The sequence below is a fragment of the Talpa europaea genome (genome assembly GCF_964194135.1).
Source record: "Talpa europaea genome assembly, chromosome: 12".
Lineage (NCBI taxonomy): Eukaryota > Metazoa > Chordata > Mammalia > Eulipotyphla > Talpidae > Talpa > Talpa europaea.
In genome coordinates, this window is record NC_140079.1 from 8905718 (window position 1) to 8924461 (window position 18744).

The 18744-nt window shown below is 54.0% G+C and overlaps 1 protein-coding gene across 1 annotated transcript in view; it reads right to left on the reverse strand.

Moving 5' to 3' along the window:
• Window positions 1–2074: 2074 nt before the first annotated feature.
• Window positions 2075–18744, reverse strand: part of ZFR2 (zinc finger RNA binding protein 2) — a gene marked incomplete at both ends in the record, with an annotated part of 44815 nt that continues 28145 nt past the window's right edge. The window contains 10 exons of the mRNA XM_084248633.1: window positions 2075–2293; window positions 2908–3005; window positions 3769–3880; window positions 5285–5366; window positions 5759–5867; window positions 7426–7564; window positions 11640–11811; window positions 16033–16223; window positions 16873–17002; window positions 17578–17717. Of these exons, the coding sequence (XP_084104759.1) occupies window positions 2075–2293; window positions 2908–3005; window positions 3769–3880; window positions 5285–5366; window positions 5759–5867; window positions 7426–7564; window positions 11640–11811; window positions 16033–16223; window positions 16873–17002; window positions 17578–17717 (1392 nt within the window). The remainder of the gene's footprint in view (window positions 2294–2907; window positions 3006–3768; window positions 3881–5284; window positions 5367–5758; window positions 5868–7425; window positions 7565–11639; window positions 11812–16032; window positions 16224–16872; window positions 17003–17577; window positions 17718–18744) is intronic.

The window sequence follows — 18744 nt, forward strand, 5'->3', positions numbered from 1 at the left end:
CCCGGGAGAACTGCCTGGGGGAAGTGGCCAGCCTAGGTGGCTGAATGAGCGGCACTGGAGATGCGGAGGAAGAGAGGGGTGTACAGGGTGAGGAGCTTAGGGAAGGGTGCAAAGCTGCCCTGGTGAAGTGGAAAATGCCAGACCAACGGGCTCTCCCCTGGTCCTGTCCCCCATGCCCTGCCTGTGGCTATGGCCAGGACCAGCTGAAGGGGGCTCTACCTCAGTGTTGTCAGATGCCTCAGATCAGGCGGGGGTCCACTTCCTGGAGGTAGAGGAGAGTGGCTTGCCTCTCCGGTTTCCTGTCCAGGTCAGAAACAGGCTGAGTTTTGCCCAAGACTCCTTTTGGCCAGGGTGTGAAGCAGGTCCCAGGTCTCCCTGTCCTGGTCTGTGCTCACTCAGCCTGTGCTCTGTGCCTGCTGACAGGTGCCACTTCCGCTGGGGCCCACTGCCATCTGGTCCAGCCTCTCATACCTGTCCCTCTATGTCTCCCCATCCCTCCCAACCACAGCCGGGGGCTGCCTTCAGGTGCAAAGCTCTGTCAAAGCTGGGCTGGTGATCAGGACTCCATCTAAAACCCTTTCCCCCTCCAAGGTTTTCAATGAGGATTTGAAGAAACTTGGCGGGGAGCTTGCAACTCAGCTTTGCCACCCCTTCTCCAGGAAACCTTCTGTAGGCCCCACTGACTCAAGGGCTCACCATTCCTCTCCTGGGCCGGGTCAGGGTGGGCTCCTGCAGTGGTCTGCATGTGTATGAGGTTAGTACCTTTTGGGCCTGCTCTAAGCAGGAATCAGGCTTCTTTGCACCCCCAGAGGACACAGTGTGCGGACAGCCTGAGAGTGCCCCAACTTGGGGCACAGCCCTGCGCAGCACCAGCCCCTTGAACTTCCTTCCTAACCACTCAGGCTCAGAGCCTCAGGAGAAATGCCAGCTGGTCAGCCCCTTTGGGAGAGCACAGCAGGGTCATGAACAAGGGACTGTGCCACCCACGCCAGGAGACAAGCACGGCTCCTTTATTGCCCCACCCCCCAACTGCCAGCAGCGCTACAAAGACATCAGTCATGAAGCCACATAGAGACCATCCCTGACACAGAGCAATAAAGCCAAGGGGGCCCAGGGAGCAGGGAGGGCGTCCACCCCATGATGGACTTTCCTTTCTCAATGCCATTGGGCAGGTCAAGGAAACTCATTGCGAAGAAGGAGGCTAGGAGTGATGAGAGCCGGGGAACCCCCAGGTCCCCCAGTGCCAATGACCCCCATGCCTAGCAGCAGGCATGGCACCCAGACCCTGTTCCACAAGGTCAGCCCTAGAGACAGTTGGCTCAGACCCAGCCAGACCCAGGTCAGAGAGAATGGGAGGAGGGTGGAGAGGCCAAGCCCAGGTCCAAATGGACCTTGCAGAGCAAGTCCTCTGTAATGCAGAAGGCACACAGTGGTACAGGTTTGGGGGGTGTCTTCGGGGTCAGGGTAGACCAGGGTCAGGTCACAGATATTTCTGGGGGGTCAGGGGTGGGGCCGGCCTGCATGTTCACCATCCTCTGACCCTGTTATGCTCCCCATGGTGGGGCAAGAGATGGGTTCAGCTCAGGACCCAAGACCTCTGGTCCTGGAAGCATCTCCAGTCTGTGGAGTTGGAGGGGGAGCAGCTGGAATTGGGGAGGACCCCAGCCTGGGCGCACCCTTGAGTGTGGCCCCAGCACCCAGCAATCTGGCCTGCTCCTCACCACCTGTTCCTGAATCTTCTGGACCAGGTTTCCCCACAGAGGGCTCCGCCCACATGATGTCAAGTCCACACATAGATGGTTTGTCCGAAGGAAGCAGCTTAGAAACCACATCCGTTGGCGGCCACAGGTGAATTTAAAGCCACAGCCAAGTCAGTGTGTAGTTTAAAGTTGGTGCGAGCACCTTCTACCCTGCCTTGGGGGGCAGACCCACAGGTTCAAGGGTGCTCCCCAGCCACACACATTGCCCATTGACTTGATTACTCTAATGAGCTAAAGCACAACCGTTTGTAAAGAAACACACAGAACGTTACTCGGAAGGAAAGCATGGCTGCCGGGTTGGGGGTGCACACCACTCAGCGGCGGGTCCGGCCCCCATCCTCCGGAGGCGAGTCGCTCACGCAGGCCCCTCGGCCCCGCTGATCCAGCTTCCTCTGAGCCTCGTACTCCTCCGATTCCCCGGTCTCCCGCAGCCTCTTCCGGAAGCGTGCCCCATACTTGGCTTGGGGCAGCCGCAGAGGGTCCATGCCCAGGATCTTGTGGATCTGCCTGAACGCCAACATGCGCAGGGCGTGCTGGGGGCAGATGGGCTGTCAGGACCCTCCCGCTCGAGTCAAGTGCCCAGCGCCTCACAACCCAGGGGCTTGTAACGTCAAACTTCAGTCATCCTCAAAAATGAGTATTTTGGGGATCCCTCAGGGAAGCGGATGGTGAACTTTGCTGGGAAGCCCCTGGGAACATCGGCTGTTTCCTACCTCACTACAGGGACCCCAAATCCTACATCTCCCAGTTCTGATCATGAGCAGTTTGACTCTCTGTTAAAGGCATAAGCATCATGGCCAGCGTGATTTCTGCATGGCTGGCAGACTCTCTTACAAATAAACATGTGGTGCTGGCCAAGATGGGCTGAGGGTGGGTGAACCAGAACAGCCCCAGCCAGTGAGGCCCCACATCTGCCTCACGGTGGCAGCTTTGCCTCTGAGTCAGGCTGACCCTGTGCTAAGAAGCTGTCCTTTCACCCAAAGGACACCCTCCCCAGGGACACACGTCTCTTTGAGGGTAGCGAGGGAGGGAAGGAGAACCCCAGACCATTTCCTGGGACTCTGAAAACTGAGGCTAGGAGTTAGGAGCTGCCCCAGCTTGGGGGAGCCGGTGCAGGCAACAGGCATCTTGGGTTGGCGCTCCTAACCTGGGCACTGGCCGTGATGTCCTCCCGCTCCTGGAGGGTCATAGAGCCGAGGGCATCCATCTGGTCTCTCTCACAGGGATCCTGGAGCCCAGGTCCATCTGTGGGGGGAAAGGGGAGACACAGGAGAGAGCACCATTGTGAAAGACTGTCACTGCTCCTCTGCAGGACCGTGGGGCCCAGGGCACATGTGCCTTGGCCTGTGACTGGACCACAGGGCGCCCATGGGGAGGCTTGCCCTTGGCTGCACAGATCTCCCCTGAGGGTGTCTCTCCCGGACTGCTCCTCCCTCTGTCCCGCACGTACATCCAGCAGAGCTCCTCTGCGTGTGCATGTGCGTGAATGTGCATGTGAGTGTTGGCATGTAGCTACATCAATGAGTCAGACCACAGCCCAGTGCGTTATCCTTTTTCCCAATTAATACATCATCCCATGTCACTGAAATTACTGCTAAGCACATTCTGTATCAAGAGCTTCTGAGCACAGAAGGATGCGGCCTTGCCTTTCTCACTACTGTAAAACACACTGTGTTGAACATCTTCGTACAAAGCCCACCATTTGAGCTCCTGGTGTTTCCTTTGGGAACATTCCGACCCAGGTGGCGGGTTCCCCAGAAAGGGAAGTGTCGGGCAGAGAACAGTGAGCTAAGAGACAGGGGCGAGTCCTTTCCTACTCCCACCTGCCCACCCCTCGCCCTTGCTTTCTACACGTGAGCATCTGGCTCACTTTCCTCTGTGAAGCTGCTCCTGGGTCTGGCTCGCTCCATCTAGGTTGGTGAGTACTGTAAGTCTGCCAGGGCCCCTCTATGACCCTTGGTGTCTACTGGCTGCCAGTGTTCTGGGCTGGCTGGTGATGGGGGCTGACCTGTCAGGAGAGTCCCCGAGGCCACACACTCCAGGACCCGTCTCACAGCATCCCCTGGGCTCAGGGGCCCTGTGGCACTGCTTAGAACCTTCTCCACCAGCAGCTCCAGGGCCTGGGCAGGGCGGGAACAAAAAAGGAGAGGCTCTGCCTTCAAGGAGAGCACTGTGGCTGCCTTGTCTCCCATCAAGCGGCTCTGTGGGGGTCAGCCCAACAGTTCCCTGGGGGGCATCTCCCAGCTCTTTCCCTCACTCCAACCACCCTTCATCTTCTATGAAGAAGGGTGACCAGTGGGGCCTCGCGGCCCCTGGTGTGGCCACAGGCAGGTTTCTGTACTCTCTCTGTCTCAGTTTCTCCACTGGCTAAATCCCATCAATGACAATATTGCAAACTAGCAGTAGGAGGACTGGAAAAAAAAACAAGTTCATTCTCCTCGGTGCATGTACATCTAGCTAGGGCATAATGACTCGATGGTCCCCTCAGGCCTGCCCCTGCTCCCAGGAGTCACCTGCCTGTCTCAGAGCACCCTGAGGGTGGGGCCTGGACAGGTGTCTGGAGTGCTATAGGGAGCTCTTCCACATTTACTGGGGAAATGGGTTCCTGGGGAATGTGGGGCCCTGTCGGTGCATCCATGAAGGGGTGGGGACGTCTCCCCTGCACACTGGGCAGGAAGCAGAGGTCTGGACAGGCACAGAATCCTTGGACAAGGTCATAGATAGCCAGAGGCTGAGGTGAAAGGGGACTGCTAGTCCAAGAACCTGGTTTTGGGCCCAGGAGAAGAACTGGCAGCAGAGGACTCTGTATAAAACGCAAACAGCCTTCAAAGTTCAGAGTGCTGGGAGCACCCGCCCTCCCAGGGACACAGTAGACTTCAACACCTCATGTTGTCCTGACCGTCACTGGGACTTGGGCATGTGAATGAGAGGGACAGAGTCCGAGACAGAACACGGGGTGCGTGGATGAGATGTGATCCCACAGAAAGACAGGGCAGGGGTGGGGGTCTTACAACCCAGCATCTTACACTGTGGCTTGGGGACTTGGGGTCATGGGGGGGGCCCTTGGATCCTCTCTTCTCCTCTCTTCCCAGGGGATATGTTCTGGGTTCTCCTGATTGGGGGTATCAGAGCCACAGGGATCTCCCCTTTGGAGTAGGTGGGTCTGCACCACCTGCTCAGACAGGGGCTGCTCTTGTCCTTGCCAGGGCTTCTGTCCAGATGCCCACATAGGTCTAGGCAAACACCACACATTTTCCTGGTGCTCTGCATTTGCATGCCCCCCTTTGCTCTGCTTGCAAGGCTGCAGTGGTAAGGTAACAGCAGGCAAATCAGGCTGTGCTTGTAGCAGGCCTCTTCCTGGTCCCAAGGGACCTCTGAGACACCCTCCCCTGGTCTACCACTCCCAGGCCTCGGATGACACCTGCCCCTTCCTGAGAAGCCAAGCACTAGGAGCACAGGGAAGAAACGGGGCTAGACCCTAGGCCCCCTGTCCCTTCTCTCCCCACCCCCAGGCGCTGGCTTACCCAGTCCGGCAAGGCTCCCCAGGTGGGCACGCGCTGGCAGAGGTCTCGAAGGAGCCTGATGACAATCACACACGGCTGTAGGCTGCTGGCTCTCGCCTTTGGGGAAGAAGCACGTGGTTAGGATCATCCCTCAGGGCAGAGAGGCAGGTCAGGGGTGCCTTCCCTGGCAGCGAGTCCCACGATAGCCAGCCTTGGGGATGGCCCATGGGGACAGAGTCTGCTTCTAGCTGGCCACAGTTCTGAGCCCTGATGTTGCCTATTGGGTGGACACAGGGAATTCGCACCACAGAGCAATGACCACTCAGGGCCCACTCAAGTCAAGCGGTCAAGAGCAAGCTCCATCATTTACCGCTCAGCAGGGGACTGGGCCAAGCAGCTCACTAGGGAGGCGCCTCACATACATCTGTCCTTTGTGTCTGGAACCTGCGTGGTGAGACTACAGTCCCCAGGACAGTCGATGCCCTCCCTTCCCACCCGGGAACCCTGACCTGGAACCACTTGGCATGGCGGAGGGCAGCCAGTGACTGCAGGCACTTCTCTGGGCTCAGGACATCTGGGTCAGGCAGAGGCGTCTCCATTCCTTCTAGAAGGAAAAGGAGAGTGGGTCTGAGGTGATGTGGACAAGGAGTAACCCCCTTCTCTCACCTTCCTGGGTCCTTCAAGTCTCTGGGCCCCATTTTATTTTGAAAGACACTCAGCTCATTCCAGATTGTCACCCATGCCCCCCACTCCCAGCCCCATCCACCAACACTTCAAGGATCAGAGAACTCCTTTCTGCCACTGTCTCCTCAAAGTGGACATGCTCCGAGGAGGAAGAGCAGCACAGGGTATAAAGCAGCTCCAGTGCTGACTCCCTTGTTAGTAAATTACAGTTAAGACTGAATTAAACCAGGTTTCCAGAAACTTCCAAATGCATGACTGAAAGGGAGAAAGTAGGTCAGATTTGGATACACCCTATCATGACAAAGGCCCCTATGTCTGGAAAAAATTCAGGTCCATATTTTACTTTCTTGCTCTCATTGATTCCAGAATATTCTTCCCACTTTATTCTAGGAGGACCTGGTTTATTTGGGTCATATGATGGAGCACAGGTTTCTCTTATAACCATAAAGATCCCCATGGATCTCTGCCTATTGTAGGCAAATTACACCTTCAGGGTGAGATGAAAACAAAGGGGTGTGTCCTTGAGGAGGGGTTTAGCGGGCCCCTCCCAACAACAGCTGACTTGGGGCACCACTATCTAACAGAGTACCCAAAAGAGGCAGGAAACCCAGTTCCTGGGGGGTATGGCCTCTGTCAAAGAACACTTGCCACAGGGGTTTCCGGTTCTCTTAATCCTTCCTTCAGCCTCTGTTAAGTGACCATTAACAGGGCAAACCCTCCAGGCCATCGCTAGAATCTACTAGCTTCCCCCTACTGTATTTTTTAGATGACTATTACTTATGACAACTGTTAACAGTTTTCAACTCATGGTTCAAAGGCTTCTGTTTTAAAAATGTAAGTGTTAAGAATGAATTGATTTAAAGACAAATGGTAGTTCATTGCCTCCAGCCATGAGCAAAAATCACAAAGGAGTCACGAAAGACTGGAGTTTGGGGGCTGTTTCAGAACTTGTGCAGCTTGATGCACAGTGTGTTCCTGGGGCCCAAGGTCACTGTGTCAACCAGGATCTGGCTGGTCTCTGGTCTCGTGGCACCTCCCTCCCTCCACTCCCAGGCAATACTGGTCAACCTCAAGCTTCTTAGCGGGTCCCAAATGAGTGGCACTGGGACTGGCAGGGTGTGAGGTGGCTCCTTCTATGGACAGATGAATGGACTCAAACAGCTCTTGCTGAAGATTCAGGACACTGCCCTCTGATCAGAGGAGTGGGTGCCCTGAATTGACTCCCGGGAAGGAGCTGCTCACCCAAGGTGGCTACCCACAGCTGGGTTCTGAGCCCATTTGACACTCTGTCACCAATTCATTTCCTCCGTTCCCCCAGTGTCCAGCTCTTACCTGACTCACGGCTGACAGATGTGCCAAGACACACTTGGTTACAGCACCCATCCCCCTCCTGCCGACCCCTTGTCCAGAGCAGGAGTGGACATGCCCGAGATCCCCCAGCTGTGTGGGGAGGGAGCTGTCAGAGGGCCTGGCCGCACCTCGGTCTGTGGAGGGGTCCTCCCGCATCAAGGGTGAGGTCACTGACACTGTGACCTGCATCCTGGGCTCCTCACAGGCAGAGATGATGATGTTGGCTTCAGTGTCAGAGGAAACCTGGTACTTGTCCTCTGTCACCACCTGCAAGGTGCAGATACAAACCAGCCAAGTTACTCCAGCTAGAGGTGTACATAAATAAGCAAGAGTGTGTTCAGGGGCTAGGTCCGTGTCCTGCAGCAGGCCTCCATGGAACTGGGAGCTGGCCCTACCCTCCAGGAGCACACCTTTCCTGAATCATCTGCAGACACTGGTCCTGCATAAGGCACCTTCAGATGCAAAGGGTGCTGTGAATCTGTAACAGGGTGGTCCCCAGGAAAGGGGGAGGTTCCCTGCCCCACCCAAGGGAGGGTGGAGCTGAGCGGGAAGAAGAGAAGCTGAAGAAGAGACTGAGGAAGGAAGCAGGATGGAGCCAGAAGGAGACCTGGAGGAGGCGCATGGAGCCTAGAGACACGTGAAGAAACCACGCTTGTCTTTTGGTCATGGACTGGGTGACACAGATGTGGGTGAGACCCATGGGGAGGTGACAATGGCAGCTTTTATCTTGATGTTGATTTTGCTCTTTTCCTTCCGGGCTTGTCTGCTTGTTTCTGATCCTTTGCTGTGGGTCCCCACTGGAAGATGCTTTAGACTTGTGGCAGGCCTTGGGGCCTTGTTCTGGGCCGATCCCATATGGATGGACTTTTACCCACGAGGGGACGGGTAACTCTGGGTGCTTCATTTAGAAACTAGACTCTTTGCCTTACCTGTATTGTTTCCTAGTTTTATTAAAGATCCTTCCCATTAGTCTCATGTGTTTTGTGTTGATGCGGCGGATGGCAGAACCCATTTAGAATAGGGAGGTTTGCGGGGTTTGGGCTGCCCCTCTCCCTGTCCTATAACACATCCAGTTTGCCACTCAAAAAACTGGCATGTGATAGTACAGTGCTTGCAGAAAAACAAAAGGGAAGGACCCTGCCTACACAATGACACAGATCACCCCCATGTAAGAGTAAATTAAAATGACAATGAGATGCCTTGTCACCTGTGAGGACAAAACTCTGGAGGTGTGAGGAGCAGCTAGACTGGCCAGCCCAGGCGGCCACTACCTGCTGAGGGAGGTTGGCCTGGCCACTCACGAGGGGCACCAGGTTCAGACCCTTGACCCATCAGCTCTGCCCCCAGGATGTGCTTCAGCATGTGGAGCGTGAACAGGTTATTTTGTGTGGCCTCACTGGTAACACAGAACACTGGAAACAACCTAAATGCCCAACTCCACCACTCAGCCAGTTACGGAGCAAGGCAGCAAGGCACTCCTCAGCCACGAGGAGAAAGAACTCCTCAAGTACAACCGTGATCCGAGAGATGCTGTAAGTGAGAAAAGCAAGATCCTCTACGTGTGCTGACACGCTACTGTGTGGGTATAGAAAGGCAGGGTTCTGGTGGTTTCCCAGGCAGACTGAAGTCTACTTTGACTTCAGTCCCCATCCCATGCTTGCCACAGACCCTCACCTCAAGCACAGGCATCGTGAGGGCCCAGCGCCATCATGGGAGTGACTCCTACAGCACCAGTCCCTTAGAAGCAGAGGCTCCGGAGAAGCTCGCAAGAAGCTCGAGCCTCTGGGTGCTGTCCTCCACCTCCCTGCCTTTTACAGCCTCTCCAGGCATTGCTCCCGCCAGTCCCTTGCTCTCAGGGTCTCAGCCACTTAGAACTTGCTCACAGCACTTAGAACTCCAGCTGCCTGTCCCCGAGGGAGCCTCACAATGAAGATGGATTTGGTGCAGTGACCAAGACTCTGAGAGGCCTCACCTCTTCCTGGAGTCACTTAGCCAGGTAATGGCTAACGTGTTCCAAGGTTCACAGAATTGTCTCTGCAGCCCTAGGGCTGTCTCCCTGTGGCTAAGCAGTTTTTCCACATCTGGCCAGAACAGGGATTCCCAAGTCAGATTTGGGGTTAAAATGCTTCCCCTGGGGCCTTCCTGGTTCCAGCTAGGCTTCAGTTCTTTGATGAACAGGGAGCCCAAGGCCTGCCTTGGGTTCCTATGTTTATCCTGGGAGAACTGTTACTGCTTGGGAGAACTTACCTGGGGTCTGCACCTTTCGGCTGCCTCCTGCATGCATACCTCAGGTTGGCCTGACACCTGAAATACACCATTCTCCCCGTCCATGAACCCGCCCTCCACTGAAGGCCTCCATGTTCCACCCCATCTACATGGCAGGAGTGGCGTGTATCACCAGCTCTCCCACAGCCTTAGCATTTCCGTGGGGGCTCAGGGTGTGGTTTAGCTGCTGGGCTGTGAGTTTCCAGAGACAGGGCCTGCCTCTGGGCCTTCACTGCAGCCCTGTGGTAATAGCAGACAACCGGGGTGTTGCAGGCTTTCAGAAAGTGAGTGGTTCAGTTGGAGCGCATCACTCCCAGCTTCAAACCCTCTAGCCACCCCACTCCCCTGGAGAAGCAAGTCTGCCTTGACCCCGTCCTGGTCCCTCAGGCATGCTCTTCCAGGGGCTCCCCCAGGGGTTCCTCTCAGCCTCTGCAGGTGCAGGTCCTCCTGGCAGCTCCCTCACAGCTCTCTGGGCCTGGGTTTGCCTCACACACTGCGTCCTGTCAGGACGCCGCCCTTCAGAAGCAGCCCTGCTCTCTCCTGGCACCTCCTTTAGACTCTTCTCAGGAGATACAGTGTGAGTTGGCTCAAGCGCTTGTTTAGTCTGCCTCGGGATGGGCTGGCTGCCGCAGCAGCAGCACTCAGTGAGTTGGAGGTGCCCTGCTGAATTCTCGGGGAGCAGAGCAGACGGACAGATGGATGCAATGGGAAGGCGCCCTCTGGCAGCGGCTGCATGGGACCTAAAATGATCAATCTATTCATGACAGGACGTGCCTCTCCCAGTCACGACCTCAGGTGAGGAAGCCCTATGGCAACGACAGAGAAACCAAGCTAGAGGAGAAAACCCAGCCGACCTCCCACAGTCCTAAAAGTGGGTTTTCATCTCTCCCCGCACTTTCTAGGCTTGAGGACAGGAATCTCACAGCCGCACCCGCACGTGGCTGCCAGGGTGGATCTCATCGCCATCTGTCCCTCTTAGTGGCAGCTGAGGCTCTGCCTGTGAAACGGCCTAAGTTAGCATTCCGCAGGCAGGGCATTTAGGTTGTTTCCAAGTTTTGCCTTTGAGACATTATAATGTACAAGAAATGTATATTTGGTTATTCAAATAACCAAAATGTACTTCTCATTCATATTTGGTCTTCATTCACGGTTCCTGGCTCGCAGCTAAGTGTTATGAGGGATAAAAAGGTAAATGTTATGTGAGTGAGGGGACATTTGGGGATGCACCTAAGGATGGGGGCTGGTGTACATGCCATTAAAGGGTGGAACTCCCAAGTCCCGACAGCTGAGCTCTGAGAAGGCGCAAGGGGCAGGAGACTGAGTTCATTGCCAGTGGCCAGTGGGTCAAACAGTCATGCTGATATGAAGCCGTCATAAAAACACAGTCACTGGTGAATCCTCTCACCCTCCCGCACATCTGGCCTGTGCCGCGGTTCTTGTGTACATGAATAAATAAATCTTTAAAACAAACAAACAAACAAAAAACCCAGAGACAGACTTTAGAGAGAGCGAGCTTGCAGGTTGGTGGGTATGTGGCGATTCGGGGAGAACGGTGTGCCTGCAGAGGGCACGGAAGCCCTGCGCCCTTTCCCCATCCCTGCCCCATGCGCTCTTCCATCTGGCTGGTCCCGAGTTAGAGCCTTTGTAATGAATCAGTGATCTAGTGATTAAACCAGGTTTCTTGAGTTCTGTGAGCTGCTTTAGCGAATTAACTGAACCTGAAGAGGGGGTTGTGGGTAACCTCTGATCTGTAGCCAGTTACTCAGAAGGGCAACTGAGTATGGTCTTAGGAGACTGAGCCCTTTTCCCATGGATCTGTGGCAACTCTGGATACAGTGTCAGAATTGAAGTGAACTGAGAGGAAACTGTTGGTGTGGGGAAGCCTCTACATACATCCACACTGCAGCTGGGACCAGGAGCCTGACCCAGCCCTGAACTCGCCTTATAAAGGAGCCCTGAGGTAGCCAGTGCTCTCTCCTGGTGAATGTTTATAAAACCAAACTGCTCTGTGTCTAACAGTGAGGCTGTGTACCTTAAAAGTGTGTGGCAACTGAGCTCTCCCATCTGGGAGTCTTACCAAGAGCTGCTGGGGCAGCTGCTCGGCAACTCTCCGCAGCAGGGTGTGCGTGGGCTTCTGGGAGCATAGCAGGATCAGCTGCACCTTCCGGTCGCCCCGAAGAAGAAGGCCTTTGGCCAGGACGCCCACCCGCATCACGCCTTTCAGGATCCGAGTGGAGGGGTTGAGGCCACTGAGAAGACAAACCCACAAACACGTGAGAAAGAGGGGTAAGGGAGAGAGGGGGCCGGGGCCTGTGTGGTTCCTGGCTCTGTGCTCACAAGCTCCTGGGATGTCAGCAGCTGGAGGTCCCCGTTCCTCAGGCTCCTCATCTGAGAAACAGGAGCACACTCCTCCTGAAGGGGAACCTGGTGGCAGGAAGGAAAAGCACCTTGGGAACTACAATCAGCAAAGTGTATGTGTTCAGTGATGGCTGGAGATAGCAGTTATTTCCCAGTAAACCGTGTACTTAGAAAGCCATCACAGTGGCCCCTTGGTCCTCACCAGCTGCCTCACCCTCCCTGTCTGCCTCCCAGTCCTGCCTCTCGGCCCCCACATGACCCAGGGCTAAGGCCAGCTCTCCACAGTGAGGCTCCCACTATACCTATCCCCCTAGGGCTCCCTCCACAGGCCTGGAACACCAAGCTTCTTTTTTTTTTTTTTTTTTTTTTTTTTTATATATATATATATTTTTTTTTTAAGAGGCATGTTTTTTTATTTATTTATTTGTTTGTTTATACATGCACTGGGTACAGTCAGAAGTGCGGGAGGGTGAGAGAATTCACCAGAGCCAGAGCGGGGAGCAGAGCAGGCAGAAGGACTGAAGTACACTGCTGAGGGGAGCAGCGGGCGGCAGGAGAGGTCTGCGCGCCATGTGGGACCCTCCTCTGGTGGCCGGGGAGCAGCTGGGGGTTGAACCGGCGACGCGGAGGCTGCGAGCAGCTTCGCAACCCAGCGCTCAACCGCTGCGTCATTGAGGAGGCCCTGGAACACCAAGCTTCTTCAGGGCCAAGGCCACGCCATCCTGGCCCCCTGGCTCTTAAGCCCCTTGAAACTCATTCCCGAGGACAGCTGCTGCCTGGGGTGCCCTCATGTGGTGGATCTTGACACAAATGTCCCCTCCTTGGCTCCAGAAGCTGCCACCTGCCCCGTCACTCTAGAATTGCCACTTTGTTTTCTTTGTGACACTTTTTGGGATTCTAGATAACCTGGAATTTTTTACAACTTTACATATTTCTTGTCTGTTTCTGCAGCAAGAGTGCTAGAGCCTGACACAGCCCAAGGGGACCTGGCTCAGGAAGCTGCCAGCAAAATTCAGACCCAACCCAGGACACTTGGATTACAGCGCAAGGATCAGACTCTTCAACCAAGACTTAGGACTCACCAGGGAAGAGAAAGCATAGAGCAGGGGGTAGGGGAGGCGCAACAAAGACTTAGAGAATCCCACTTAACACAAACTATAAAACAAAAACTCAAAACACACAAAAAACCACATCATGGAAATTTCAGCTTTGACTGGACATTTGATGATATTAAAGAATTACTGTTAAATTTTTAAGTATGATAATGGTGTTGTGGTTCTATCCAAAAAAAGGGGTCCTTATTGTTTAGAGAAATGTACTGAATAGTAAATCAGTGGTATGATGTGGACACAATTTCCTTTGAGCCTCTACAGGAAGAGGCAGGGTGGGGGCCAGAAATCGAGTACGTCACAGTGAGTAGATCATGCTTTATGGCGGGTGACATGGTGTTCATTTTAATTTTACTATTCTGTCAACTTTTATATATTAGAAAATTTCCATACTAGAAGTTTTAAAGAAGAACCCACTATATTCCCCTTTGTACTAGTTAACTAAGTACTGGGACATCCGCAGAATACTTCATCACGTTCCCACTAAAAAAACCACATTTCCATGTCCTGGAAAAGTAACCTACATGTAACATGACACAACATTACATGACAGCTCAGAAACCAGGAAGTGGTGCCCAGGTTTAGGGAGGAGTCCGGGGGCAGCATCCAGGGGTGTCCCTTTGTGCCATGGAAGGCTGTCTCCCAGCTGGCAGGTTACAGGGCTCGGTGAGGTGATGAGATGCATGGACTGCACAGGAAGCCATCTGAGAAGGGCCTGCTAAAAATGGGAACATGGAGGAGGGTGTGGGGTTCCTGACGTAGACTTCCTGCCTTGACACTCTAGCTGCATCTATGTGCCCACTGCTGGGAGGGTGTTCCCAACCTCTGTGCTATTTTTGTTACGAGTCCAAACTGTTTCAAAATAAGAAGTGAAAAACTAAAGACGTGTACAGGGAAGGAAACTTTAGGACATCAGGGAGGGAGACTGTCCTTCTCCGTGTGCTGCACTATCAGATTTACAATCAGCAGCCAGGGAGAGTGGAAGTGCAGGACATGCCCTGCCCAGCCTGGTGTGGCCCGGCCCAGGGCCAGCCTGCCCTGGACAGAGGCATGCCTGCCTCCTTGCTGTCCCAATGCTAGAGGCCAGAAGGGCAGGGCTTTAGGGCATGTGTCACCCATAGGGGGCTGGGACAGGCTGGGACAGACCACATTTTTTTGATACAGGAGCAAGTATCAAACCCTGGACCAGCCTCAGAGCTGGGATGGCTCCCCCTTCAGGGACTCTGCTCATTGGACTTTGCTAATGAGCTCAGGGCAGGCTGTAAGAAAGGGTTCTTTGTGCCCCTGCTTTCCCTACCAGGGAGGTGAAGAAGGCTCATTCCTCCAAGGAGATGCAAGATCCTGGGGAGATACTGGCCTGAAATTGAGGGGTAAATTCATTTTATTACAACACTTTGTAACTTGGAAGGGGACAAGTTTTTTTCTAGAGAACACTATGGTAGAAAGAAGCTACCCACGTTGAGTGAACAGGCCAAGCCAGATATGGTGGGGTGGGGGAAGGGTAGTGGGGTGCCAGAGGCTGGGGGATTTATTAGGGATACAGTTTCAGCTTCAAATGATCAAGTTTCTGTAAACAGAAGTGGAGATGGTTGCACAACCTCATGAATGTTTCTGAAAACACTAAAAAGATCTACTAAATGATCCAGCAATTCCACTCCTAGATCTACCCAAAGAATGCAAAAACACTAACGCAAAGGGATCTATGCACTCTTGATCACTGCAGCACTCTTGACAATAGCCAAGATATGGAAACAACATATCTTGGCAATGACAGATTGAATGGATTAAGCAGACAGGCTATACACACAGGTTGGAATACTACTCAGCTATAAAAAGGACAAACTCTTGTTACTTGTTACAACATGTATGGAACTGAAGGGGATTATGCTAAGCAAAATAAGCCAGAAGGAGAAAGGCAAATACCAGATGGTTAACTCATATATGGAACACAGAAAAACCAAATAAAGGATCAGAAAAAATAAACCAAAAACAACCGCTAGAAATCTGGCTCAGAAGTGAGGCTACCAGGAGGGGAGAGGAAGTCACAGACCAAAGGAGAGAGGGGGCCAAATGGCCTATACAAGTATACACACACAAATGGTCAACATAGTCAGTTCCATGTTATGCATATTTTACCACATACACACACGCAAAAAAAAAAAAAAAAACCTAAAAAAAAAAAGAAAGAAAGAAAAGCTGTCCAGGGGTCTCCCCGGTGGCGCAGCGGTTGAGCGCTGGGTTGCAAAGCTGCCCGCAGCCTCTGCAAGGCCGGTTCAATCCCTGGCCACCGGGCAAGGGTCCCACATGGCGCGCAGACCTCTCCTGCCGCCCGCTGCTCCCCTCAGCAGTGTATTTCATCCTTCTGCCTGCTCTGCTCCCAGCTCTGGCTCTGGTGAATTCTCTCACCCTCCCGCACTTCTGACTGTACCCAGTGCTTGTATAAATAAATTAATAAATCTAAAAAAAAATTATAATTAAAAAAAAGAAAGAAAAGCTGTCCAGAGAGAAGGGACGTAGAAGAGCTAATCCCCCCGAGATTACTCAAACCATGTACCATTCATTATAACGCAGGGGACTGGCCCAACACTCAGTGACTGGAAGGTCGATACCTGGCCCTGGAGGGGCTGCTCTGAGGACCTGTACCCTAGGGAGGGGGAGGGGCGGGTCACAACATGCTTCTATCTGCCCCAGGACAGAGAGGTGGTTAATCCATTGTGAACTGCACTTCTAGGTGCCCCTTCAGTAGGAAAAGTAAATTCTACTGTTAGAACAACAGCTCTCAGCAGATGGAACAGACACTCCTGGGAGCTTGGTGCTCTGGTCCTGAATTTTCTGCCATCGCCGGAGAGGCTCAGAAGCTGAAAGGGCTCAAAGTGATCAGATGTACACCTGTCCCTCCTGGCAACACTCCCTTTCTGGCACTGGGCTTCTGCTCCAGAGGAAGCACAACACTCAGCTCCTGCAAGGCACCCCAGCCTGGAGAAGATGGGTGATCTTTATTACCTGCGCTCACTGCCCTCTTGCTCTGAGTTTCTGGAACTCTCCTGAGCCAGAGTGTCAGACACCAGCTTAAGCGCTCGCTCTGAGTGGGAGACGGCCTTCTGCACAGCCCGCAGCTCCTCCTCTGTGGGGTAGATGGTGGCATGCTTGTACATTACGTGCCGGTCGTCACTGGACTCCGGCCGCCGAGTGGGCTGTGGGTAGAGGGATGAACAGTGTGGGTGGGTTGAGGGGTCCTAGGATCTGGTGGGCAGGGGACGAGTGTCAGCCTGGCAGGACATGGGGGGTGGGGAGCCAGAGCCAGGCTGACTTTGGGATGATGGGCAGGTAAGAGCCTAGTCGAGGAAAGGTGGGTGCCCGCGGGACAGTGAACGAGCTAGGACCTGAGGTCTCCCTGGTGGCTGGGAGAGCTGGGTTGAGCGTGAGCCCAGAGGACTCTCCTCTGGTAATACTCTCACATTTCTAAGCCAGTGTCTGGTTCACCCACGTGGGTCTCTTCCCTTGGTGAGGTGCAAGTCTAAGGGTCCTATCTGCCCAGGGTCTGGTCTGAGGGGAAGATTGCTGAGGGCTTCTGAGGGCCGTGACACCAGAGCCTCCGGAAGCTAAGAGACACTGTGGCCATGCTAGGGCAGGGCCTGGTGCCCCTGGTGACCAGAAAGGGGGCTGGGTTCTTCCAGTGCCACCCCTTTGCACCCCCACCCTGGAAGGCCTAGGTACAAAATTTAGCCTCCCAATCCGGAAAGATCCCAGGTCTTTCTAGTGAGGGAGTGAGAAAGTCACCCACCCTCGGGGCTACCACCCTGGGAGGCATGTCAGCAGGGAGAAGACAAGCCCCCCACCCACCACGGCCGCAGGGGCGGACTCCCCAGGCCTGCCCATGAGGGGCAGAGGGCAGGCAGGTCTTGAGTGTCCCGGGAGCTCGTCCTGGGCGGCCGATGCCTGCTCCAGCCGCCTCCTGCAAATGTCATATTGCCTGTGAGATGAGAGGGGACAAGGAGCTGTGAGCAGCAGCGCAGGACCCCAGGCTTGCCACTTCGGCCACATGTGAAAGCCCGCGTGGCTCCTCGCCATCAAGCTGAGTGGGCTAGGGCTCCAGGCTGACAGGCGACCCGAGAGAAACTGTGATTACGTGTCCTGCACGAGCCCTGCCGCATGCATGCCAGGGAGACATGGTTGCAGCCCTAGGACTGCCCTGGCGCTCCCCAGCAGACTCATACTGCGAAGCTTTCCAGAACCTGGCGCTATGACAGAAAGCGTTTTGCAGTTGCTCCAAAGGGTGAAGGAGGATGAGGACCAATGTGTGGGCAGTGGACACCAGGGGCCATGGGACACTGGGGTCATGGGTTCAGGGGACACCAGTGCAACCCCGTAAAGCAGGCTAACAGTGTCTCCCTCTTGGTTTGCATGTGCCCACATTTAGCAGGTGAACAGCACTAAGGCAGATCCTTAGAGGACCTGTGTGAGGTACTGGCTTGCTGTCAAGTCCAGGCAGGCCCCCAAACCTGGCAGACGGCAGGTGACAGGTGGCAAGCAGCGCCCAGGCCGCACCTCATCTCATTGTGCCAGCGCCGCATGGCCTCCAGCCGCCGCTTGGTCAGCTGCCTCTGCTTCCGCAGCCGCTCCTCCACAACCCGCAGGGTTCGGGGGCTGGGCTTGATTGCGATGGGAAGCTCTGGGTTCACTTTTTTCTGGAAAGACAATAAGAGGCTGTACATGGAGCCCTTCATCTAAGGAGACTGCTGGGTCTGTCTCGGGAACCTAGACACTGGGCTTCAACTCCAGTCTTCCACTCCTCACCCCCCAAAACCACAGTGGAGAAAGGGAGCACTGAGCGGAACAGAAGCACTGAAAGGAACAGAAGTAAAACCAACACCCAGAGTTAGCAGGGGACACAGTGATGGCAGCTGGACCCTGTCCATGCATCCGACAAATCAGAGAAGAAGGTGACACACACCGCTGGTGACCACTGAACGTGATGCTCGTCCCCAGGCAAGTAATTCAGGACAGCATCATTGATGGGGAATCCACCAAAGCAGTCATGCTTTGATTAAGAGCGGAGACACATTCCAAGATGATTCTGTCACTGTGCACAGAGCGAGGCATGGCCCACTGCACACCAGGTACAGGGTGCAGCCCATGGTGAGCGTCGCACACGCACACCGTCCTTGATCCAAGCATCGTCGTGTGACACATCACTGTGTATGTGTTAGATTACATTGCCAATTCAACTGCTGAACTTTTGTTTCTAGCACATCATTTTTGTCATTCAGAAAGTCTAATGTGTTGTTTAAGGGTTATTCACTGGTACAAAAAGCCCAAGTGTCCACAGCTGATGAATGGACTAGCACATGTGGTCCATCCAGGTGCTGAAATATTACTAAGCCATGAAGGGAACTACTGTGTGGATGGGCCTTGAAAACATGATGCTTTGGGAGAGAAGCCAGACATGAAAGGTCACATAGCATATGATTTCATTTAAAGAAATGCCCAGAATAGGAAAATCCATAGGGACAGGAAGTGGATTCAAAGATGCCAGGAACTGGAAGATCATGGGGAGTGACTGCTAATAGGGACAGGGTATCATCTTGGGGTGATGAGAATGTTCTGGAATGAGGTAGAGGTGAAACAGTGTGAGTCATTAAATTGTACACTTCAGATTGTGCCTTGTGTGAGTAATATCTCAAAGGTGAAAAAAGAGCGGAAACACACAAAAGC